This window comes from Filicampus tigris, chromosome 14 (assembly GCF_054856515.1).
Source record: "Filicampus tigris isolate MCC_2025a chromosome 14, RoL_Ftig_1.0, whole genome shotgun sequence".
In the NCBI taxonomy this organism is placed as follows: domain Eukaryota; kingdom Metazoa; phylum Chordata; class Actinopteri; order Syngnathiformes; family Syngnathidae; genus Filicampus; species Filicampus tigris.
In genome coordinates, this window is record NC_141230.1 from 18,989,492 (window position 1) to 19,012,654 (window position 23,163).

The following is a 23,163-nucleotide window of genomic DNA, read 5'->3' on the forward strand; positions in this document are numbered from 1 at the left end:
TGTTTTGACAACTATAAAATGAAAACTGCGACAAGTCAACTGAATCATTACTATTCTTCTTATTGTTATCGTCTTTTTACTTTAACGGAGTCGCTTTGTGCGACTGCTTGTTGAGTGCAAAAATGTCTGCAAATCATGTCATTAAAACAGATGTTTTTTGTAGATCTTGGGGGTGAAAAATCTGTATATATTCCGTACTGTCGCTTTATAAAGAGTCAGGAGGAGAGCCAATGCAAATAAGTTAGAGAGAGAGACGGAGGCAGGCGTCCAAAGTACACAAGCTTATTACGCTGCTCTCCATCATCAACTCTCCCCACTTTTCGCCTTCATTTGCTCCTTCTTCTTAAACCCTCCATCTTCTCCTTCTCCTTCTTCTTGAACATGCCGCTGGCAGTAAATCTGATTAAATGCGAGCCTGTCCGGTGGCGGAATAGTGGCAGAAAATTCCATCAATTAAAAAGTCATTCAGACGAGATTCGCACATGCAACGCTGGCATGGAAGTCCCCTTGGGCAGAAAAGCTTCAATTGAGTTGCCAACCTGTTTATGTTCAATAACTTGTCAGCTTGGTAAAGTAGATGGTTCTTGAAATTTGAAAAACTAAACTGAGGGTAACAACCGTGCATATTCAAACATTTGAATGGACTGGCCTACAGGGTAAGTAACCAGCAATTGTATTTAAAGAAGTACTCTTCATATGACTCAAATAGGAACGCGTTCCCTCAGACATTACCCAACAATATTATTTCAACCAAAACAATATTGAATTACATAATTTATCAAATAACATACATTTTTGGCAATTTCAGCCACAAGAAATGATCTTACACGAACTTGGGAAACAGCACACTAAGCTAACCAGGCTTTTTTTTTTTTTTAACCATCTTTTTCCACTTCTGTAAGTGACTCAGTCATATGTCGCAATTTTATTAACATTTCTTAGAGAATAAAGAATACTGTATATGCCTGTCAGTGTAGTCGTCTCATCTGTTATCTTTTCTGTCATTGGCCTTTGTTAGCATTAAGCTAAAGAGACTTTCCTAAGGCAAAGCTGTGGTTGTTATAAATACCCACCACATAATTCTCTTTGTTGGATGTTTATTTTGACTCTAATCGTCAACTGGGAGTGGCATTAAACAGCTGGAATCACGTTTTTTTTCTTTGTAGAATTGTTCACTATTTTCCAAACTGCTACGTTTTGTGAAGTGATTGAACAATTCCAAGCACATGATCTCCTATAGGATCTACCTCTAGAGCATTACCATTAGCGCTACCATTGTTCTATAAACAAAAGTGTAGAGTGCCAAGGCCTTGTAAATACATCAGATTAATATACGAGTGTAATAAAAGTGACCACCGACGGCAGTAATGAAAGCGCCGCCGCCGCACCCTCAACAAGGACAGAGGAAGTCTTCGCGTCTCTTTATGGATTCTGTTCAGCAGAGTGGCGACATTAACATTATGCAGACTTTGGGATGGGATGGCTCCATCTTCCAGAAAATGGTCCGATGCTCAACCGTTCCCCAAGTTTAATGAAACATCAGCCTGCTATGATTGCCTCTAAAGGCTCTAATTAACTCCTCACGTCTTGATGAATCCCAGTTATTAACTGACCCCGTGTGAGTGCCCACATGGCTACATCGGGCACATTCAGCACATTTCAACCTCTGCTTCTCTGCCTTGCCACAATGAAATGTAGACATTTGGCAATAAAAGTTGAATCAAAAGTGAATTTAGTGGATATAGAGGCAATCTCTCTCCTTTATGGCGCTTCCACAACACAATACAGCATGAAAGATGACTGTCTAGACTCGGTAGAACAACATATATATTATCTAATTCCGTCTGTCTAGATTTGGGCATTTCTTAGGCGATGGGGGGGGGGAAAAAAAAAAAAAAAAAAAAGGAACGCAACGAATGGTTTTAGTTTTCTAGTAAGTATATGGAAGGTGTGAGAGAGAAAACACAAAAACAAAGCAAGGTTTACGAGCAGGTGTGAAATAGCGGTCTTGCGGTGCAGTGACGGGAGACTGAAGAAGGATGGAGGATAAAAAGGGGAGGAAAGCGGGAATACACGAGCACCTCAGAGCTGTCTCGGGCACTCTCCCTGCTGAGAATGCAATCCAGCCGGCGCTCATTAGCAGCTGGAGTTTCACTAACGCTGGAGTGGGGCCGCTTTAATGAACCCTCGATGAGAACATGCATCCTGCCTCCTCGTTTGAGTTTAAAGGCACCAAGTGATGAGCCACCTGAAACCATTACTGCAAAACTCTCATGTTAGAAAAAAATGTGTCTGAGACCTGACGCCAGTGAGAACTGTGGCTCGACCAACGTGGATTTTTTTTGAGGCTGATGCCGATTCAGATATTTGGAAGAATATAATTCCTATAACCGAATAATTGACCGGTTAATTAAACACATACAGTATTTCATGAATAAAATAACTTCCTCTTTGGTCCCTTAATACTTGCAACAATAAAGATATGAATTACGGGCGGAACACTTGACTGTTTTACGATACTTTGTCGTTTAGTAGTTGCATTATTTTATTATAACAGAGACAAAAATCGGCAAAAATCGGCCCAATTGTTTTCACTGAATGTCATTACGTTTGTCTTATGTTGTAATATACTAAGGTGTAAAAAAAAAAAAAAAAAAAGGAAAAATTGGCACCCCCAAAAAATCGATCGTAAATCGAGCAGCTGATTAATCGGCTAGTGAGGACCGACCAGAGACAAATACCACTTCATTAGGCATGTAAGTGGTGTTTGGTCCCCTGAAATGAGCAACACAGATTAGTGAACTTTCACAAAGTGAGAAAACATGCCGCCCAACTATCAGACATGAATTAATATCAACGAATAACCTACAAGGCCACGGCAAGACATTGAATTATCACTACCCAAAAAGCCCAAAAGACATTACAGCCCATTAATCTACGCTGCTATAAATACACATAATTCACTCCAGAAATGCTAGATGCGGCATTAAGGCTGATTATTACTTCCAAGAAGCAACAATGGATGACGATTTGACAACTGTGAAGTCTTTTATGAATGATAAACTGAGCCCCAGGTTCATTCCAAAACAGAAAAAGGAAAATCCATCAATGTGAAGGAATGCGAATCAGTCAATTAAACAAGCGCACATGATCAGAAGAATGCATGATTTTGGTGGTGTAATCAGGAATGCACGGATGTTCTGTAGATGACCGCATTTTCTCCCGGCATTCTCCATCTTCGACCGCGCAGGTCGCAACAAAAAGCTTAGCAACAGTTGCCATCTTGTTTCCTTACATCTAATAAACCCAACATTCATGAGGCCCGGCATCAAGGTGATCCGATACAAAGACGTGTTTCAAAAAATATGATAATGCTCTGTTTGTATTGATCCATTCCTGAGAGAGACGCAGCGGCGGATAAAATCGGCAGGGGAAGAGCTCAGAACTAAAGAACTAAACCAACGTGTACGCACTTTTTTTTTCAAGTGCTCACCTGTATTACATCCATTACATCTTGCAATTGTGTTTAAAAAAAAAAAAAAAAAAAAAAAAAAAGGGCACAAACTCGTCATTACAGCACATTCAACACCAGCGATATCAATCCCGTATTACAAAACGGAATGAATCATTACAGCTCTCACAACTGTGAACGAAAGCATTCCAATGCAAATGTTTATTCCCCTAGCAATTGCTTTCACGACACTGTACGGAAAGAAACACATCCACTTTCATTTGAAAAGCGTACCTGAATGCAATCCACGCAAGCCTATACATCACAGTGCGTGCAAACACTGAACAGCAAGCCGGCATTAATTAGGCGACAAACGGCTGAAATATAACGACGCTGACACCGAGGCGGCTTTACCGCCAACGCAGCTTCCTCGGCGCAGCACGCAAACACCTGCAAATCCGTTCAATGCAGAAAAAAAGCCGATTCCCATCTCCCGAAAAAGTCATTTTAAAGCTGCAAAGTACAAAACGCAAACGCGTCTTTCGGGGGGTGGGGGGGCGTCATGATTGACGGGACCTTACGCTCGGACTTGATTGACGGACACAGCGGCGCGAGAGCACAGCTGAACCCGTACGAACACAGTTGACGGCCAGTTACAAATCCACCTGTGGACCCGAACACGCACAAACCCATTTGAACGAATGTAAATGCGCATGCCTCAAGTGAAAAAGCACATTCGCACGCATGCTGTGGAAACTCGACCCCCTCTCAAAGACAACAACCAAGTGAGACAACTCCACTGTAGGTCGAAACACATGTTTCCCCTTCTTGGCCTTGGGAACTTGACCAGACTGAAACACAAAGAAATGAATGCATTCAAACACGCAAGCTGTAATCATACATGAGTGTGGCCGGGAATAAAGTGAGACACGCAATAAACGCTCGGAGTGACAGGAGGTCAAAAAGACATTGGACATTCCTTGTTGGATCTAATAATAACTTACACGAAGATTTTTCGGGACTCGAGTTTGACAAAATGCTGCAAACTTAAAAAAAAAAAAAAAAAAAAGGGTTCAAAAGCTTTGGCTTTTGTACAAACAACACTGACCTTGTTCACAAATCTGCAGTGTCTAAACCTGTCATTCTTTGGTAGTAGCAATCCGGAGAGAAATGTTTGACTGCTTGAGCCCATTCTAGCAAAAAAGAAAGCAAGAAAAAAAAAAAGTGTTTTGTCTGTGTCCTTGATTAAAGACTTTAATAGGAAATTGTGCAGCTGGGACTCTATTACTACGCATCTGAACAACCAGCAGACCTGTGTGAGCAGAGTGCAAATCTATTTTTCGACAAAACGTGAGTGAAGCTCACGCAACTGTGAGCTATTATGAGTTTACTCCAAATAATAGATATAGTGGAAAACATCTAAAAATAGGATATGTTCAATTTGGTCCACAAAATGATTTAAAAAAAAAAAAAAAAAAAAAAGTGATTATGGGCTCATATCGCTGTGCACAGGCTCTCATATTACAGCCGTGCTCTTGCAAGTCAACATCGTTAGCTTTTTATATAGTACCTCATTGGTCATAAAGAATAGCATAAGTTACCTTGCTGCTGTAATTTCCCAGCAGTAAACTACTTTTGTGAGGGGGGGTCCGCTTATTTAACAACTGCAGGTGGCGGCTTTAAAACGACGCAGGTAGCTTGCTGACCTTTCTTGCGGTAAAGTAGAACCTCTAAATTGAAATGCCCCAAGGGTTGCACGATTAAAAATGTCATTCCCACCACGTATACACTTGGGGATCATGAACATGCAGTATGTACAAACTACCAGAAAGAGAGAAGCTAAATATTCATAATAAAAAGGGACATTTTAAAAACTGTGTGCAATGTCTTACCAAACTCCAATCAAACGTCTCCATATTTCCATGAAATGAAAATCTTTTCTCCCTTAAGGGTGCCAGCAAAACACCACGCAGCCGTCATGAGGTAACATTTGTCCAGCCTCCGCTATCTGCTGATAGCCCACCCCGAGCCGAAACAATGCTCTGAACTGAAAGTCAAGACACACCCCTTGTCCTCTGGCATGTGACAGTTGCAACTTTCTGTGAGTGTGCGCCATGTGCAACCACTTTCCATGCTGCCTCGCGCGTTACGATAACACTACCTGCATCGTCAGACAACAACCCGCAGGAGACATGTGAGCCTCCTTTGGCGAAAATCACAACAAAGCCTGACTTCAGACACACCGCCGTTAACGCGGAGGAGGACGTGCAGAAATACGGAAGAGCCTCCAAGTTGAGCTTCCAATGTCAATGACAGTCTACTAAATACGATTTTTTTTTTTTTTTTTTTAATCGATCCGGGTGACCAGCAGCGTTTCTCAATGCAACCGCCGGTTGCTATACAAACCCGGCGCCGCCGTCCGAGCATAACGCGCCTAAGATTGTCAAATTGACTGGTACTCCGTAGTTAAAGGAATAATGACTCATAACTACTTTTATATTGTTTCATACCATAAAATTGCACCATGGTAATGAAATATGTACAGAATTAGGAAAAGTCAAGAGTAATATATATATACGCAGAGTAATAACACATCCCAGTTTGAAAAGAGTCAAAATGAAAGTAAAAATGGAAAACGACTTGGGCTTTTAAAGAGATTTGCTGCTATTGAAATCGTGGCATGACGACGATGATATATTGTGGCAATTTTAATATCGCGATATCACGATAGGGCGGCAGGGTGCTCGACTGGTTAGCACGTCCGCCTCGCAGTTCAGAGGTCGTGGGTTCGATCCCGGCTCCGGTCCCCGTGCCTGCGTGGGTTTTCTCCGGGAACTCTGGTTTCCTTCCACATTCCAAAAACATGCATGGCAAGTTGGTTGGACTCTCTGGTTTCCTTCCACATTCCAAAAACATGCATGGCAAGTTGGTTGGACTCTCTAAATTGCCCCTAGGTGTGATTGTGAGTGCGGATGTTTGTTTGTCTCTGTGTGCCCTGCGATTGGCTGGCAACCAATTCAGGGTGTGCCCCGCCTACTGCCCGAAGACAGCTGGGATAGGTTGCAGCACGCCCGCGACCCTTGTGAGGAGAAGCGGTATGGATAATGGATAAATGGATATCACGATATTGACGATATTGTGACATCGCTAATATATATATATATATATATATATATATATATATATATATATATATACATATACATATACATATATGTATATATATATATATTATGGTCACTATTTTTTCACAAGGCATTCTGGAACGTAACCACCACTATAAAGGAGGGACTACTTTATTTGTTTTGCAGTTGCTTGGAGGTCCATCAGCATCACCTTCCAAATTGTCTTCAACGTTGGACCATCCGCTGTAACCATAAAGTCTTACCTCACACAAACATGTGGAAGCAAAACCACATGCGCATGCACGGTTACTGAGAAATTAGTTACTGAAGTCATGACATTACTGAGAGAACGCAGTGCTTGAGTGAGACAATGCATCCCTGCCGCACACTGGAAAATTGACTCCTCTGTAATACAAACACGCGCTTTCAAATAAACACGCCACCCTTGTGTTTGTTTTAGGGGTTGCATGACGGGACTGGGCTCAGACACTGTGGCAATTCCACAGAACACTCACGTTGGAACCGATACAGTTCTTGCATTCACGGAGACGCATGACCCCGCACCAATAAGCCTTCAAAAAAAGCACCTAGTTTAGCTTTGAGGGCATACGCGACTAGTCTGCGCACTTTTGTATTCATTCTAATTCCAAAGTAGAACGCAAACCTAAGAGATAAATGTAAGAAAAGCAAAACTCACCATGGCGGGTTGACTCCTTGTTATCGCCCACTTTCCTTAGCACTGAAACAATGGCATCAGAAGGTACACGAGGACTCTCCACATACTTGGGCTTCCTCACTGGACCTGCCGCCGTCAACCAAAGAGACCGAGAGATAGAGAGATAGAGCGAGAGAGCGACGGAGTGAACAAGAGGGCAGGAGGGAGAGGAAAAAGAAAAGCCAAGACGAGAGGCGTCAGAGAGAGAGAGAGAGAGAGAGAGAGAGAGAGAAGAGGGAGAGAGGGTTATTGCTGAATTAACATGTTCCAGATGGGATGAGAGGTGGTGGTGTCTCTGTTGGACTGGCTTGGCCATACTCCGGTGCTAACAAAAACTAACACACACACACACACACACACCCACACAGCCCCACACACACACACACACACACAGTGTCGATAGCAGCTTTGGTCTGTCTGACAAAGCCAGAAATTGCGTGGCTAGAGACTCCCTGTAACAGCGCTAGCCAGCCCTGGGAATTTAACCGACAACAGGAAACCACAGCAATTAGCCTCTTAGCGAACTTTTTTTTTTTTTTTTAAAGAAGCGATTGAACACACATGCACTGCTGGGGATGGGAGGAACAACAAACAGTCTAGGATTTTTTTTTCTTTGAGCTACCCGACAAAAGTATGCCCTCCTATTGCTGTGAGAATACATTTGAAGGGATCCAAGTGCAGGTGTGGAGGGGCGAGTAGATCTGGGACAGTCGTACAGGGCTTTGATGCGTGTCATTAGCGAGCAGCTGAGGTCAAATGACTGCTCTGTTCCCTTTGCTAGTATCAGGACAGAATTAGAACATCCCAGTCCACCGCAAGAAAGTGCAAGCTCCAACCTTAACGCCGTCGGTGATGGGCATAAGAACCGCTTCATCTGGACCGCCTCTAAATTGTCACAATTTCAAATTTGCTGCTCCGTGAAAAAAAAATATCATTAAGAAATATTTGTATTCCTGAAACACTTCTGATCCGCGCTTCAGCCCAGTTGTTGATGTTGAAGGCCACTGTTCTCTTAGTAAAAACAGTCTGGATCACTGGATGGATTGATTAATTAACTGTGAAGGAATTTCGTGATGATTTTGTAAAGGTGTCTTTGAAAAATTGCAGAAAAACAGAGTGCAGTGTTTAGCGTCTATAAAACCTCAAAACAGCAGTATTCTGCTCAATACAACACTGGCATTGGAACAAGAGGTTACAACATCTCCCATCCCATTAAAAATAATATTATTTATTCATGTAACATTATTTTTCCCTTTAGTCAACCAAAGAAATGGAATCGAAAAGCCCCGTCCTAGCATTCACTCCTCCTTCTTTTTTAACTGACTGTTTGTGTCTGGTTAGCACATTCACCTCACAGATCTGAGGTTGGGGGTTTGAATCCAGGCTCTGGCCTTCCTGTGTGGAATTTGCACAAATAGCAAAATCTATGTATAACTGACCCCACAAAAAATAGGTGACTGTAATTGTGTATAGATGCCACAAAATGCCAGCAAATCACTCAAACTGGGTAGGACCATAAAGGAACAACTCCATGCATCTAGCATATACACAATTATGAGCTCATGTTACAAAAATGACTATTCAGTGGTTATATTATTCAACACAAACAAAGCACCTGAGGCGCATCTAGAATATTAGTTAGCATGCTAGCCTAAATAACACGTTAATACCCGGTATTCCGGCTTCCTCTCACTTTCCAAAAATACGTTTCTTATGTTATTTAAAGACTGAATTGTCCGTATGTGTCAATGTCAGTGTGGATGCCTGACTGGCTTGGCGACCAGTTCAGGGTGTACCCCACCACTCGCCCAAAGTTAGCTGAGAGAGGCTCCAGCTAACCTGCCACCTTAGTAAGGATAAGCAGCAAAGAAAATGTATGGATGGATGTTTGTGTTGCATTGCACTGTTTTAAAGCTGACATTCAATCCCTATGTTACATCGAAGATTTACTGAGTGGTGGCAAATATTTGTGAAGTGGACTGACGATGAGGTGTTTACACTAGCAGGAAACTCAGTAAGGAGGCTAGACTAAATACTACACCAAGAAAAGAACAACTCTCCAGGAGCCAGCTATAAAAAAAAAAACACAACAAGCTCGTGTCCAGACAGATGAGCAACAATTAAAAGGAAAAAAAAACAACCTCTGAAAGTCATGGAATTAAAATGCCCTTGTCAATGGAATAACTGCACTGTATATGCAACCCAGACGTAACAGCGAGATAAGGCAGGGTGGTGATGAGAACCATTTCCTAATACCGCAACTAATACCACTTCCTCATTTTCTAAAAAAGCATCCTTGGAATCAGATAAAACAAACCCCTTGAACTAGAGCTGCAATCACCCACAGCGGAGGGGGGGGGGGGTGACGAGGGAGGGGAGGCAACTGCCATGTGAGTGGAAATGAAAGAGTCAAGGGCAGAGAGTCAGCTTAGTTAGACTCACAGTGCCATCTATGGATGTGCAACATGAAACGCACGATGAGTAGCAGCATTCTCATTGCCCGAGGGAACTTTGGGGCGAGAGCTGCTGCCTTCTTGCTTGTTAGTACACACGAGGCCACTCAGAACAGACACAAATTCAGTCGGTCAGAGCTAAAGGCAGTCTTCGACACACAAAACCAAGCTTCACTTTCGTTGGGTTGGAATCCCACGCATGGTCAGGCACATCCTATTACCCAAGAGTCACAAAGTTCCAATTAGAGTGAGATCACATTGGGAGGAAAAAAAAAAAAAAAAAAACAAAAAAACTACACACGTTCCGAGTGCATTTCATCAAGGAACAGCAGGGTGTACTGTTGGGATAATCGAAACCATATGTTTGAAGTTCACGTTCGGTTTACACAACGACGAGCACAGGATGCACGCTTCAAACAACAAACATGTGGCTAGCTCTTACAATAGAGGTGGTTTTAGGACACATCTGAGGGTAGCAAAATTCAGTTCAGTCCGGTATGATATGTATTTTAAGTGTCAAGATAATGCAACCCAAAATTAGCCAAGACCCTAACCCTGATTCTGCTACTAATGACTTATTGTTTGTGCTCCTGGAAACACTTGATTGTGCGACAGTTTGTGCGAGGGTGTCATTTAGGCCAGTAGCTAGCTAGCTGGTTTATTTGTGTTGAATAGTTTCACAAATGAATTCGGTTGTTTATGTGACGTGGGTTAATGATTGTGTACATGCTCGATGAATGGTGTTGGTGCTTTATGGTAACCTCTGTTTTAAATGCTTTGTCGCCATCTTGTGGCATCTTTACTCACTTACACCTTTTTACGGGCAGCATCAATTATTGAGCTTGGTCCTTATCCCCCCCACAAATAGCGTCGGTTCACTGCTGTCTATTCATTAGCCGACAAGAGAACTGAATGAAAATGTGAAAGGGAAGAAAACACAAAGCAGGAGAGTTCATAGCAGTGTTTCTTAACAAGTGTCATCATCATGTCAGGAAACTTGTATGATTCACGGGCATAATTACACGCGGGTACGGTATGATGTCACAATGCTTAGGGTAGCAGACGACGTCCCGCCTACATACCCTGCGGTGAAAATGTCTGCTCAAGGTTGACATGATACAAACTTCGTACCTTTTGATGGCAGGATAGCTAAAAGGCTCGGTTCTCGGTTATAACTTTACAGTACACATTGGGTGGTGAAAGTCCAATTAAGTTGAAGGATTTCTAAAACAATAGAAACATAGCATTCCTTACATTAGGTAGAACCTCATTGCAACTAGCACACAGTACCTAAAATATGGCGAGAGAAATATTTCACTCCACTGAAATGTTGACAGATGATGACTTTTTGTGAAATGGAATGAGCGAAACACAGCTTGTCTTGTTTCAGACGGTGCCAGACGGAAAAAGACACAAAATGCTTGATTTACTATTCCAGACAGCACTGTGTTGAGCTGAAATGAACGTTTTTCAGCCCAACTCAGAGACTTCAGCCTGAGATCAAAATGTAATATCTGGTTTTGAAAAGGTACGTGTTGAAATGACCGCCAGTAACACGTCTGACAATGGTCACATACCGTATATGACAGCATATTATTAGATGTGTCAGAAAATGGATACGGGAGCGATGCGACTCAGGAGACACCATCAACCGTCACATCTCAAACTCAGACGTGACAAATCAAAGTCGGGACATGCCCCCTACGGAGAGAACAAATTACAAATGCTTTATCCGGAGTCGTCATACCGAGCAGGGGGAGCTTGTGAGGACAAGAAAACACATGCAGAGGGAAACAACGTATTTAGTTACAGGGTGTCAGAAAAAGATAGGAAGCGATTCGAGGTTGTTAAAAGCGCCGGCAGCTTCGGGTTTCAAAAGTAACATACTGAGTTGATGACTTCCCCCCCCCACATCCGACCACATCCAACGGCAATCGGAGAACATCTTGTTCTAGCATTAGGCCATTTTTCCCGACATTCTTCAGGATGGACTCTTGACCTTGTCACATTTCATTTCACAATGAGACAGTCCATCACATTTACACAGTCAAAGAAATGACAGCAGTGGTTACAATCGCCATCTTTATGTTTCCAAATGCCATTAGCTCATCCTTGCTAGCTTGATTCCGATCCAGCGTGTTAGTGACTTAAACGTCTTGCCGTGAGTGTGACTCCTGGCTAATTGATCTACTAAGCGGATAATCCATTATCGGCAGGGTTTGCTGAACAGTCAGGGAAGCATTACAGCTTTGTATTTTTTTTTTTTTTTTTTTTGGGTGCGTGTGTGTGAGACGTGATTGATGATTCATTTGCTTCTAACAGCCAGACACATTGCCATTATACCCTCAGGCTCAGGCAATTTCCACACTTCGCAGCTGTGAGATTGTGACTAAACTAAACTGTGTGTTTAACAGTCAAAACCGATCTCACACATGCAAGCTCTATGAATTGCGCCTTCACTGGTATCGTGTGTATTTTGTTTCGTTCATCATACACCGCAAGCATAAGGAGTGATCAGGTTTAACGCTTACGATCGTCGGCCCCGACCGTTTTCCTGAGCAGATCATCGAGGGGAAAAACGATAATCATTCTTAACCCATCCCACATCACAGGATCATCACTCAGGATCATTTTCAGAGACATCCAATAATCGGGCTTTTGCTGACTTTAATGACAAAGGTGGGAAAATGCTCAAATCTAGAATGATTATCAGTATGTGTTTGCAGCCCACTTAATCATGATCCCGTCGCTTTTGGACACGCATTCCGCGTCTGGCAGTTTATTCAATTTCTCGGGCAGAATGTGAATTGGGATCGATAGAAAAGTGGGCTTACTCATAAAAGGCGAGCAAGGCAGGATGGGCACTGAAGTGAAGTAGAGCACAGTGTTGAAGCGTTCACTCGGTGCCCATCAAAGCGACTATCTACAAAAGGTTTCCGCGGCTTCACAAGATCTTTCACAGTTCAGCACACCGAAAGACATCCATTATGCCCCAAAGGGACATCTGGTTAGTCTGTCTGGCCCAAAGGTGACACAGAAGTGGCGTCTTTCTCTTGATAAAGTGAAGCTAAAACCAACGCAGCTCATTTCAGAGCTCTGCAAGAAATGTACCAGAAGGCAAGTCTTTTAGCTTCAATCGAAAAACCTTGAGAAATACAACCGTTTTAAAGACTTTGTTGATTGCATCAGTGATGAGGTGAGTAGGTCACAAGGGTTTTTTTTATATCCATTTATGTGGTTCACACTCACCAATATGAATGCCTTTGAGGAGTTTTTTTTTTTTGCCACTGTCAGCATAGTTGACAAGGTTAGGCTATAGCGCAACAAATAACCTGTATAATGTGGACTCCCTGGTGGAAAGGTCTCTAGGCTTGACAGATTGATGGATACTATTACATCTTCATTAATGGAAATTTTTTCTACGAGGGAATTTATTTGATTACAATTCAAGCATTGAATAAATATAACGCTACAAGAGTTTTAACGGCAATTCTACTTTTGCAAATATACAAATTCTCCATTTTGATTGACACAAACCGCACTGCACTGCAGTAAGTCTGATAAAAACCTCAACATTTAAATCTTTGTATCTATTTTTTTTTTTCTTTATACAGTTCTTTCACTACAGATTCTCCAGAATTGTGTGCTTCATGCACAATGCTTATGTAAGAAACAAAGTCATTCCCAGCCACTGTACTTTACCGGCTGGCCCAGGAAGGAAACGGAATAAACCAAGAACAGCACTGAGGCGCCGGTATGCGAGCGACAACCAGGAAATAAGAACAAAGACGACAAACAAATGAGCCTACAAGACCGGACAGACTCGAGAAACTGAATACACATTGAACTGAGACAATGAGACACAGGTGGGTCGGACATGATGGCGGAAAACGGATTTGTCAAGCCACACTGGTAAGAGAACGGCGGACAAGTTTGAACATTAAAAAAAGTCTGTTTATTTTATTTTTCAAGCGACAAATACGCACACAACGCTGTCCGTCTCAGAGTGCTCTCTGGGTGGCTGTGAGGTCACACAGCATCACCATGGAGGTGGATTTAAAAAAAAAAGAAAAAAAGCCAGACAGGCATCAAGCCTTTGTGCTGGTCAGTCCGACTCAAGGTGCACCATGGCCGCCCCGCTGAATTTTAATAGCGCCAAGACAATGACACCCACATACACGATTGGCAAATAGCAATCTGGAAAGCTGTTTTCCATATCAAATTAAGGGGAACAGTGACCCAATCAGAGCAAAGTTTATTTACACATCAAATGTTAATGAGAAATTCAACTATCCTACATCACAGGCATTTAAGACCAACTGAAAATGGCGTAAAAAAAAAAAAAATGGCATGTCCAACTCACATTACCTTGCAAACCTGAAAAACGGATATCTAAGATTATTAATAATATAAAATATGTATACATTTGTGGCATAAACCAACTTGAATAATTCAAACACGCATCTATAATGACAGAGAAAATAGGCAGTTCCGCCCGGGCTGTGGAGCAATGCATTGCACAGTAACTTCTTCAGCCATAGGAGGTCACTGTGGGGACGTGAATGTCAATGGAGACATCAGTGGCAAGATCAACTCATGACAAATGTTTCAACAACCACCTCCGCAGCTCATTTATGAAGTCACCAAGTACATTACGACACATTGACGACAAAGTTTTCCGGTTTTCCATAAGTGATCTATTACCTGCAAGTGGGTCACTGACTCATTCAAACCAAACGTCCTTACGCAGGTCTTTGAAAGGCTTGTAAACTGTTAATCCCAAAGAAGCAAGGTGCTGGTCACCACATGGCAGACTTGTGTGTTTCATGGCTTAGCTGATCAAAGCGGTGGCAGCCAGCGCCACCGGGACTTTTCAGCTCAGGCATCCATCAAACTCCCACTAAAACTCCAACGCTCAGTTCTCGATTGTACTCGCCGAGGTTCTCATTAAACGAACCTTCCGAACTGCAATCGATTAGGCGATGTGTCGGGAAATGAAGCTAAGCCACAAAAGCGCTTTCTGATTCGGTGGGGGAAAAACGCCTCCCTGTAAGACATCAGTACTTCTTAATTGAGCAGGAGCGGATACACTTTTGATGCATTGAAGTTGAAATACATTATTACGATAAGATGCGATGGGGTTAAATTTACACACCGAATGAACGGAGTGAGTTTTTGGGTGGGGGGCGGGGCGGCGGGGGGAGTCATGCTGCATGCAAGTAACTCTCGTGTCATCACACTTCCAAGACATTGTCTCGTGGAATGTGCCGGCAATCCACATCTGCGAGCAGCATGTAGACGCTCCTTTGATGAATTCAGACTTCAAAATGTCATTAACACATGCGTGTGAATTACACAAAGTGTTTTGAAGAGAAACGTGTAGTTTAACAGCATTGCCATGGGTAAGAATATAATATATGTGGAGTGATTCAAATACGCTGTGGCGTATTTTTATAATTGTTATGCCCATTTGACATGGTTGAGCTGGCATAACAACACACACACAGTCCATGCCTTTAATTTGAATTGAAATAGTCTTAAATATATTGTTGGGTTCATATATTAAAAATATTCTCGGGTGACTCTTGACTTGAACACAAACTCTGCCACATCAACATTAAAAGGTGGTGTTTTAAAAGGTTTAACGTTTACACAGCAGTCATTTTCTTTTTATCTAGAGTTTTCCATACAGATGAGTGACAATGCAACGTAGTACTACGGTGTTGTGTTCAATCCTTACTGATTTGACTGTGACAGTTATTCTTCACCGAGAATAAAGAATATATGACTATTCGTTTTTTTCATACAGTATTATCGGCCTACATGTGTTGCACCACTGTTTTATGTTCATAAATCCCTCTCTGAGAGTTGTAACACTGCCACATAGATGCTATTTGTTATGCTGTCTATATTGTTTCCTATTATGCGTTGGCATTAGCATTAAGCTAGCAGGCATAAAGCTATGCGGTTGTTTTAAATACACAAAGTGTAATCGTCTTTGTTTGATGATAAGTTTGACATTAAACTTCAACTGGGAGCTTGAAGCAACTTTTTTTGTAGAATTTTTCAGCTTATTGTGATGAAATGAGTAAAAAAAAAAAAAATCATCCAAACGACTGCTCATATCTAAAAAAAAAAGTCGGGTCACTCATATCTCAAGGCAGCACTGCACTGCAGCCCAAAACAAGCCCGTTTGAATGGGTTTCCAATTTAAAAAAAGGTCTTGTGTCATCGAACCCCGAAGGAAGACAATCACAGCAGGCAGACACAATGTTTTCGTCGCAGAGTTGCGACATTTCCTGCAAATTGTGTTTATTAACTGGAGGTGGGAACTCTCTCATGTGGGTTTTCACAGGTATCTGCAAGGATAGTAGAAAAAGCGTCTTTAGACCATCCCCCATTTCCTTGGCTGGCCTTCAGAACATCCCTTTACTGTCTGTCTTTTTTTTTTTTTTGGTGTACAAGCCCCAGACCCTCCCAAGTGGCCAGTTGCTTTTAATAAGTGATCTCCTTTTCCTGCCCGGAACGCCCTTTTCACCTTCACAATCCAAGCTTCTTCTGGATTCAGTAGTGTATATTTCTCCATGTGATTGGCTTTAATACTATAAATCTGTGATCGCATAAACTTGAACAAGGTCTGCAAATGCACATCTGGACTTGAGCAGCTGAACAAACTCTGAGAGAGAGAGAGAACGGCATCAGATAAGATAAAGCCATAGCATACAGTATGTGTCAGTTAACTCGACACTTTGGAGTGCAGATCAAAGCTATAACCGGAATAAACAAAAGGCCAGAATGCCGCGCGGATGAGTACCACATGTAAGTGGGGCCACGATGACCACTTAAAGGATTTCTATCCTCTTTGTCAAGATTTCCGAGACAGAATGCCTCAGGTTGAAACAAGTTCAGCTACAAAAGGTATCATCTGGCTTTGAAGGCCCGCACAGCTGCTGACAAGACGATGCTTTGGCATGGCGGATGAGGAGAAACACACATCAATTGCCAGCCAGCTAAATGTAAACATACGGTGCTGATGTGGACAGAGTGGATGAAACAAGTGGACGAGGTGACACTGATAAGATCACTTGTAAATTGTCGTCTTTTCACAGCACAATACAGGAATGACTTGCCATTGTGGCGCATTTGGTCAGTTGAAGTAGAACGGGAACAGAAGCATACCTGGAGATCTTTTGCTCGGCCGTAAAGGCAACAAGTAGGATTGTCGTGGAAGAAGAGGTGAGGAGGGCAGGGACATGGACGCTCCCTTGGCGAGGCTTAGTCTGAAAACTTCATCTGGAACGTTAGGGTGGCCGCTGCCAAGGCCTGTGGGCAGGAGGTTTCCTTCAGGTGAGAATCTTCTTTGGGCATTGTGGTTATGAACATCTCCTGTTTGGGAAAAACCACAGTGTTACGGTATTAAGAGATTTTACAGCATTTATGTCCTCGCATGCAATAAAATGAGGATTTGTGTGAACCTACTGCAGTTCTTAAAATATGTCAGACAATGTTAAAAAGCACGGCTTAAAAGACAATGATTTTATGTCCAGTTTATCAAAATGTGTTTTGAATGGTAAGACACGAAATGCGGGTTACTGTTAAAATAAAATATGCTTCAAAAATAATTTTGTAGGCCTCACTAAAAAAATGAGTGACCTAGACGAACTCTAAGATTCCAGACCCCTTGTTTTTGCTTTCATGTTGAGTCTGAAGCTTGAATGCCAGGAATGTAAAGCCTTGTTTCCACTTTCCACCAAGTGGTACCGTCCACTTTAGACGGTACATGGTACTGCTCAGATCAGTAAACCCTGATCAGGCTTGCCTTTTAACCACAAAGTAAGTAGGTGGGATGGCAATAACGGCATCAACTACCTAAATGGTGTAAAATCCCACCATACCAGTGCATAATTTGCCAGTTAGTAAAACAAAAACAACCGATATGACAAAGGTCAGTGCAGTCCACGAATCAGTCACACTCAATGCCCTTTTAGAGTTTCCTGACACACTAGAAAGTTTATCAAGCCGGAAGCGTTATCTTCAATGTTATGACACGGGTGGAGGCGGGTCAAAGAGGCGTCCACGTCGAGAGAAGCACTGAATCTAAATTGAAAGCTTTCATTGCGCTTGTGAAACCTTTTTGCATTTTAAGTCATTTCATTTTTAACAGAAGCCAAGTAAGGAACTTGACATAAATTCTCTTGCGCAGCCTATTCCGATGATTTACTTCAACTCCAAATGTGCTAATGACTTTACCCGACTGCTGCTCTGCTCAGGAATCCAAACCCAGGATGTAAAAAAGTTTTCTATACTGAGAATACACAGTCCTGCATGAAAAGACCATTTAAATGATGGAACCAGACAGGGAGCACGCTAAGCAACTGTCGGGTGCCAAAGTTGCACACTCATCATGGCTACAATTAATGTGGAGAATGAACGATCTCAGGATAGCAACTAATCCCTGACTAATAACACATCAGCATGCCCGGTGTGATTATAACAGCAGATGTGGTCAACCGCAGTAATGACAATGACTTTTCAGCACGGACTATAGCTTGGGTAGACTTTAGTAGACGTGCAACGATGCCTCTGTCTGCAGTCTTACTGAGATCACTGCGGTCTCCGCTACAAGTCGCAAACATCTTTTAGCGTCCTGCTTCTCCCCTCGGGGGACAAGGAGTGTTGCTGGGCTGCCAGGCTAATCAGGAACAGAGAGAGCCATTTTCTGCAGGCCCCCGCTACAACACAGGAGACACAAAGCTGTCCTGTGTTTTTTAAAGGGCTCCTAAACAAAGATGAATGCCAGACACAGGAAGCGGAAGGGTTGCAGTGACACCTCTGCGTGGCCTCTGACATCCAGAAAAACCTGTGAATGTCCCAAAGGTGTTTTAGCCAAGGCCAGGGCCTGCTGTCACCCTGACCTACGAACCCCCAATGCGTCCATATTCTCACACTGCGCAGCAGGCGAATGAAGTACAGTGGCGCCTTGAGATACATGATGAATTCATTCCGTGATCTTAAATCATCTTTAGCCGTTGAAATGAATGGAAGGGCCATTAATCCAATCCAGCCTCAGAAAAAAAAGACAACCAAATTGTACAATTTAACAGGAAAAAAATGCATTCTACATTATTGTAATGATTTAAAAAAAACCATACAAAAATGGCATAATTATTGTAAAATCCCTTGATTAATGCGCAAGATTTTCCCCCTAAAATGATTCACATTTAAAGGGTACGCTACAACATAAATGCTAGTTTCATTAGCTCGCCTATGGCTTTTTGCATTGTGCATTAGCATTAAGCTAACAGACCTTCCAAAGGCAAAGTTTTGGTGTGGTCAGCAACAGCTCCTATCTGGAAAAACATTTAAGTCAGGCCACTCTCAAGTCAAAATGCTACCTAAAACCATAGTTTCATACAACTATATTTGCAAAACAGTAACAATGCACACTATGCGTAATGGCTATGTGCACAAGCAGCACTGAAAGAACCCCTTTTACGGCAACATTTGTAAAAATCTCGTAGTGGTGAGTTCACTTAAGTTGAAACACGTTTTTAGTCATGTCGCATGCAAAAGAGATTAACACAGAGTTGTAATTTGGGTGGATGGCTCTGAAAACAAGGGGTGCCACATAAAAGCACATCATCCAAGTGCTGGGGAACAGGCTGCAGTATGTCATGGTGACAGCACTGCCATCTGACCGATACTATACGCAGAGAGACACAAGGACGGAAACTCACCAGAGCTATTTCGGTGACTTTCCTAACCCTGGTCGGGGCAAGGCCTTCAATTTTAGGCCCTTTCTGTGGTGCAGGAAATCAACCCTTTCTAATTACACACTGCTGCCCCAAGACCAAGCAAAAATGATTATAGTGCCATGCATGCTCATTACTCCTCATCAAAGTAGATGGCCAAAGCCCACTAGGACATGCACAGCCCGTATGAAAAAGGCCAATATTTTTAAAGTCACTCTTTAAGAAAAAAAAAAGATTAAAAAAGTGACACAATTGCAGGTCAATACAAGTCCATACTCTGACTAATGCTCTGACTCATAATTCAACAAAGTCCACTGTTTACTTTCCAAAATAAAACTATTATAAATATTTCATGTGAATCCTTGATGGTCAATGATAAAGTGGTGGGTCAGGAACTGCAGCCACAAAGGACTTGTGTTGAGATCCGATATAATTGTTAAATCTTGGTCACTGGGGAATGTTAGAAAACTGCTCCTGAGTACCTCACAGGGGCTCCAAATATTGCCATTGACACATGCATTAGAGCCATTGAATACAAGGTGACTGAGGAAATCATTTGAATATATCAGCGGTCATGCACATTTTTTCTTAGTGCTGCTTGCGCTGTCAGTCACTTATAATCAACTATGAAGGGTATTCAAAAGACAGTTTCAGAAGTGACCCGGCAGGACAAACAGTGCGAAAAAGCAGTGTTTCTTCACAGCTTTACATTGCCAACAACTGGCCTGGCAGTTTTTTCAGGTCTCTGTAAAGTAGTGTTGTACTGACAACATTGTCATTCGATTACAAAACATTTCAAACACATTTTTGCTTTTACACATTCGTTGTTATATTAAGATACCTTCAAGTGGAAGTCAACCCATACATATTTTTTTCCAGAATATGTTCTATGCAAGCCCACTAGTCTAAACACAGCATTCTGATTAACATTGCGTTTGTGGAATATTAGAAATCCACCCGTTTTTAGCTAGCACAGGGGGCGGCCATTTTGTCATTTCTGTCGACTGAAGATGACATTGCTCAGGGCTCAGATAATGACCAATCTAATTTAAAGTCTTTGTAGAGTGAAAATAAATGTTTTGTCCATTTACACCACACCACAGAGAAGAAAGAGTTCATAACCCAGCAAAATTTGAATGATTAAAAACCTCTGGTCTTTTCATATGTTTTCATATGTTTTCAGTCATCTCCAAACAAATCTCTGAATTCACTTTATCAGGTCGTTAGGTGCTCTTAAAGACTTTCTATAACATCTCGAGACACTTGGTAGTGTTATGGCATCATTGCCTTCTGTCAGTGATCAGGATTTCTGGATCTTCAGAAGAGTCCAGGACAAGCTGCAAATGTTGTTCTTTCTTTGCGTTCCAATCTGCTGTGAAATGGCAACCTTATCCTACTGTTAAATCGTTAAGATTAATGACTCATTGAAATGCGGTTTTTGATTCTGAAGCAGCATTCAGGAGAGGCCTTGTAATTTCAGAGGAACGATGGGCCAAGGATCTTTACGTTGCCACCATACTCCATAGTTAAGAATGTTGTTCCTCAAATAAATGTATGAAGGCCACAAGACTGAGTTCAACATCTGCAATCTCTGATCCCTGACACAACACTGCGTTAAGAACCAGCAGTCATCTTAAGCTGATAGAACCACAAGGGTTTTGGGTTACTTTGAAAACTGCTGTCAAGCACCACAGTATTTAGCTACATTAACACATGCCAGCAAAAACTTTGTTCAAGGCCTTAAGTAAACTGTGTCCGGAGGCAATGATGGACCATTGCAGAGTGGAAACATTTACTGTGGTCAAATATGTCTTTTTTTTTTTTTTTAAGGGGGAAATGGACACTGACCAAGGACAAAAAAGGACCAACCAGATTGTAAGCAATAAGTGCAGAAACTGGGTTCTGTCTCGATTTGGGGTTGTGTTAGTGCCCTTGGCAAAAGTAAATTGCACTTGTGTGATGGCACCATGCATGCCAAAAAGGACATCATTTTTGGAGGAACATGCGCTGCTTGCAAAACCACTTTCTGCACACACTACAGACTAGGTGAAGAGGAGCAGGTTGTAGGTGCTGTTCTGGTAGACCACCTTACAGGCAACTCCTTTACATCCAAAATCTGAACAAAGTTTTTAGCATCAATTTCAAAATTGCACTCTTCATTACTAAGAAGATCAAATGTACTAATTAATAAACAGTTTTTAATTTCTTGAAGTAACTCACTGTCTTGTTGAGGGTTTTAATCGGCAGTGCAAGTTAATTATACAGTAAAGGCTATGAAGAAAATGAATAAAGGCTATAATTCATGCAAATTCTTTCAGGGGACAAACAAAGCACGAAGGGGCAATTCCCCCCCTGAACTGAGAGCCAATGTGGATTCCCTGTGTACTTCCGAGACCTGGGTGACACTCTGACAAAAGCTGTCATGGTTAACACACTACGAACCAGAGTGGGAAGAGAGAACCGGTCAACAAGGACAACAGATTGGGGGAGGGTCTTCAGTGCAAGTCCTGAATGATGATGAAGGATGGGTTAATGAGATGTTAATCTGTCTAATTAAAATATTCTTTAATACGTGCTTTAAGATCAATTGAAATACTGCAGCAATTCAAAGACGGTTCCACTTATTTTTGTCCCTTTTTCGGTGGTGGTCCTTGTGCATTTCGTTTGACCTTGTATGTATTTGTATAACAAATCCACATACGCCTTCAAACATTTGAAACCACGGTATGTCACTTTCATCAACAACTATTAAATTCTACTCAACTGTCCCGGAACTTTCAAACGACAACTCATCTATGCTGGTGGTCCCTGTTGAAGGAGAACACAACAGACATTGTGTTTAACTTTAGTCTGTCAAAAACATGCACTGTTCCTGAAGCTGTAAAATGCTCATCTTAAACATACGCCTTTGATTTGCAGAAATAATAGACGTAATATTGCTTCTTTATGGGAAGCTAATGCTATATAGGAATGACACGCATGACAGCAGACTGCTTTAGATCCAAACAATAAGACTGAGTGGCTCTGTTCCACAGCTCTGAAGTGGCCTGTGCTCAGGAATGCCTTCCCTCCTGGCCCCAGGGGAGGACGAGGAGGGGGTGGGCTCGGGTCTCGGGGAGAAGGCGTAGATGAGGAGAAGGGGGAGGAGGGTTTCGCTGTGACATTTCCCTATATCTCCTCATAAAACATCAGCCTAAATGGCCATGGGAAGAAAAGGACTTGTACTTGAAAGGGACAGATGATGGATGATGGCAGATCACTCAAGTTGAATGAATTAAAAGAATATGAGAACTGATCCAGATCTTCTCATTTTCAATCATGTAAGATGAAAAAGAGCCAACTATATTTACACTATGAGGTGTGCCAGAAAAGTTCCAGGACTGGTGTAACCAAAGATATACAGTGGTACCTTGGTTTTCATGGTTAATTTGTTCAAAGTCTGACTTAAACTGATTTGTACAAAAACTGAAACAAGATTTTCTCAAAGAAATACTATGAATCAAATTGATCCGTTCCAGACACCCACTTTCTTTCCTGAATCCCAACATAGCTGTCATATCCACAGCGTTCTGTGTGAGGTCTAATCTATCTGTGGAAGCATGCTTCGTCTGGCACGTGGTTTACCAACACCAAGACAGATGACACGCCACTTCCACAGAAGAAAGCC

The 23,163-nt window shown here is 42.1% G+C and overlaps 1 protein-coding gene across 3 annotated transcripts in view; it reads right to left on the reverse strand.

The window, feature by feature from the left end:
• tanc1b (tetratricopeptide repeat, ankyrin repeat and coiled-coil containing 1b) overlaps positions 1-23,163 on the reverse strand; it is an 85,905-nt gene that overhangs the window by 42,460 nt on the left and 20,282 nt on the right. For 2 of the 3 annotated variants that reach the window (XM_086052167.1, XM_086052166.1), the window contains exons 3-4: positions 16,924-17,130; positions 7,274-7,378 (exon numbers count right to left, since the gene is read on the reverse strand). In XM_086052167.1, the coding sequence (XP_085908293.1) occupies positions 7,274-7,378; positions 16,924-17,130 (312 nt within the window). The remainder of the gene's footprint in view (positions 1-7,273; positions 7,379-16,923; positions 17,131-23,163) is intronic. The other variant, XM_086052168.1, reaches the window with a different exon arrangement.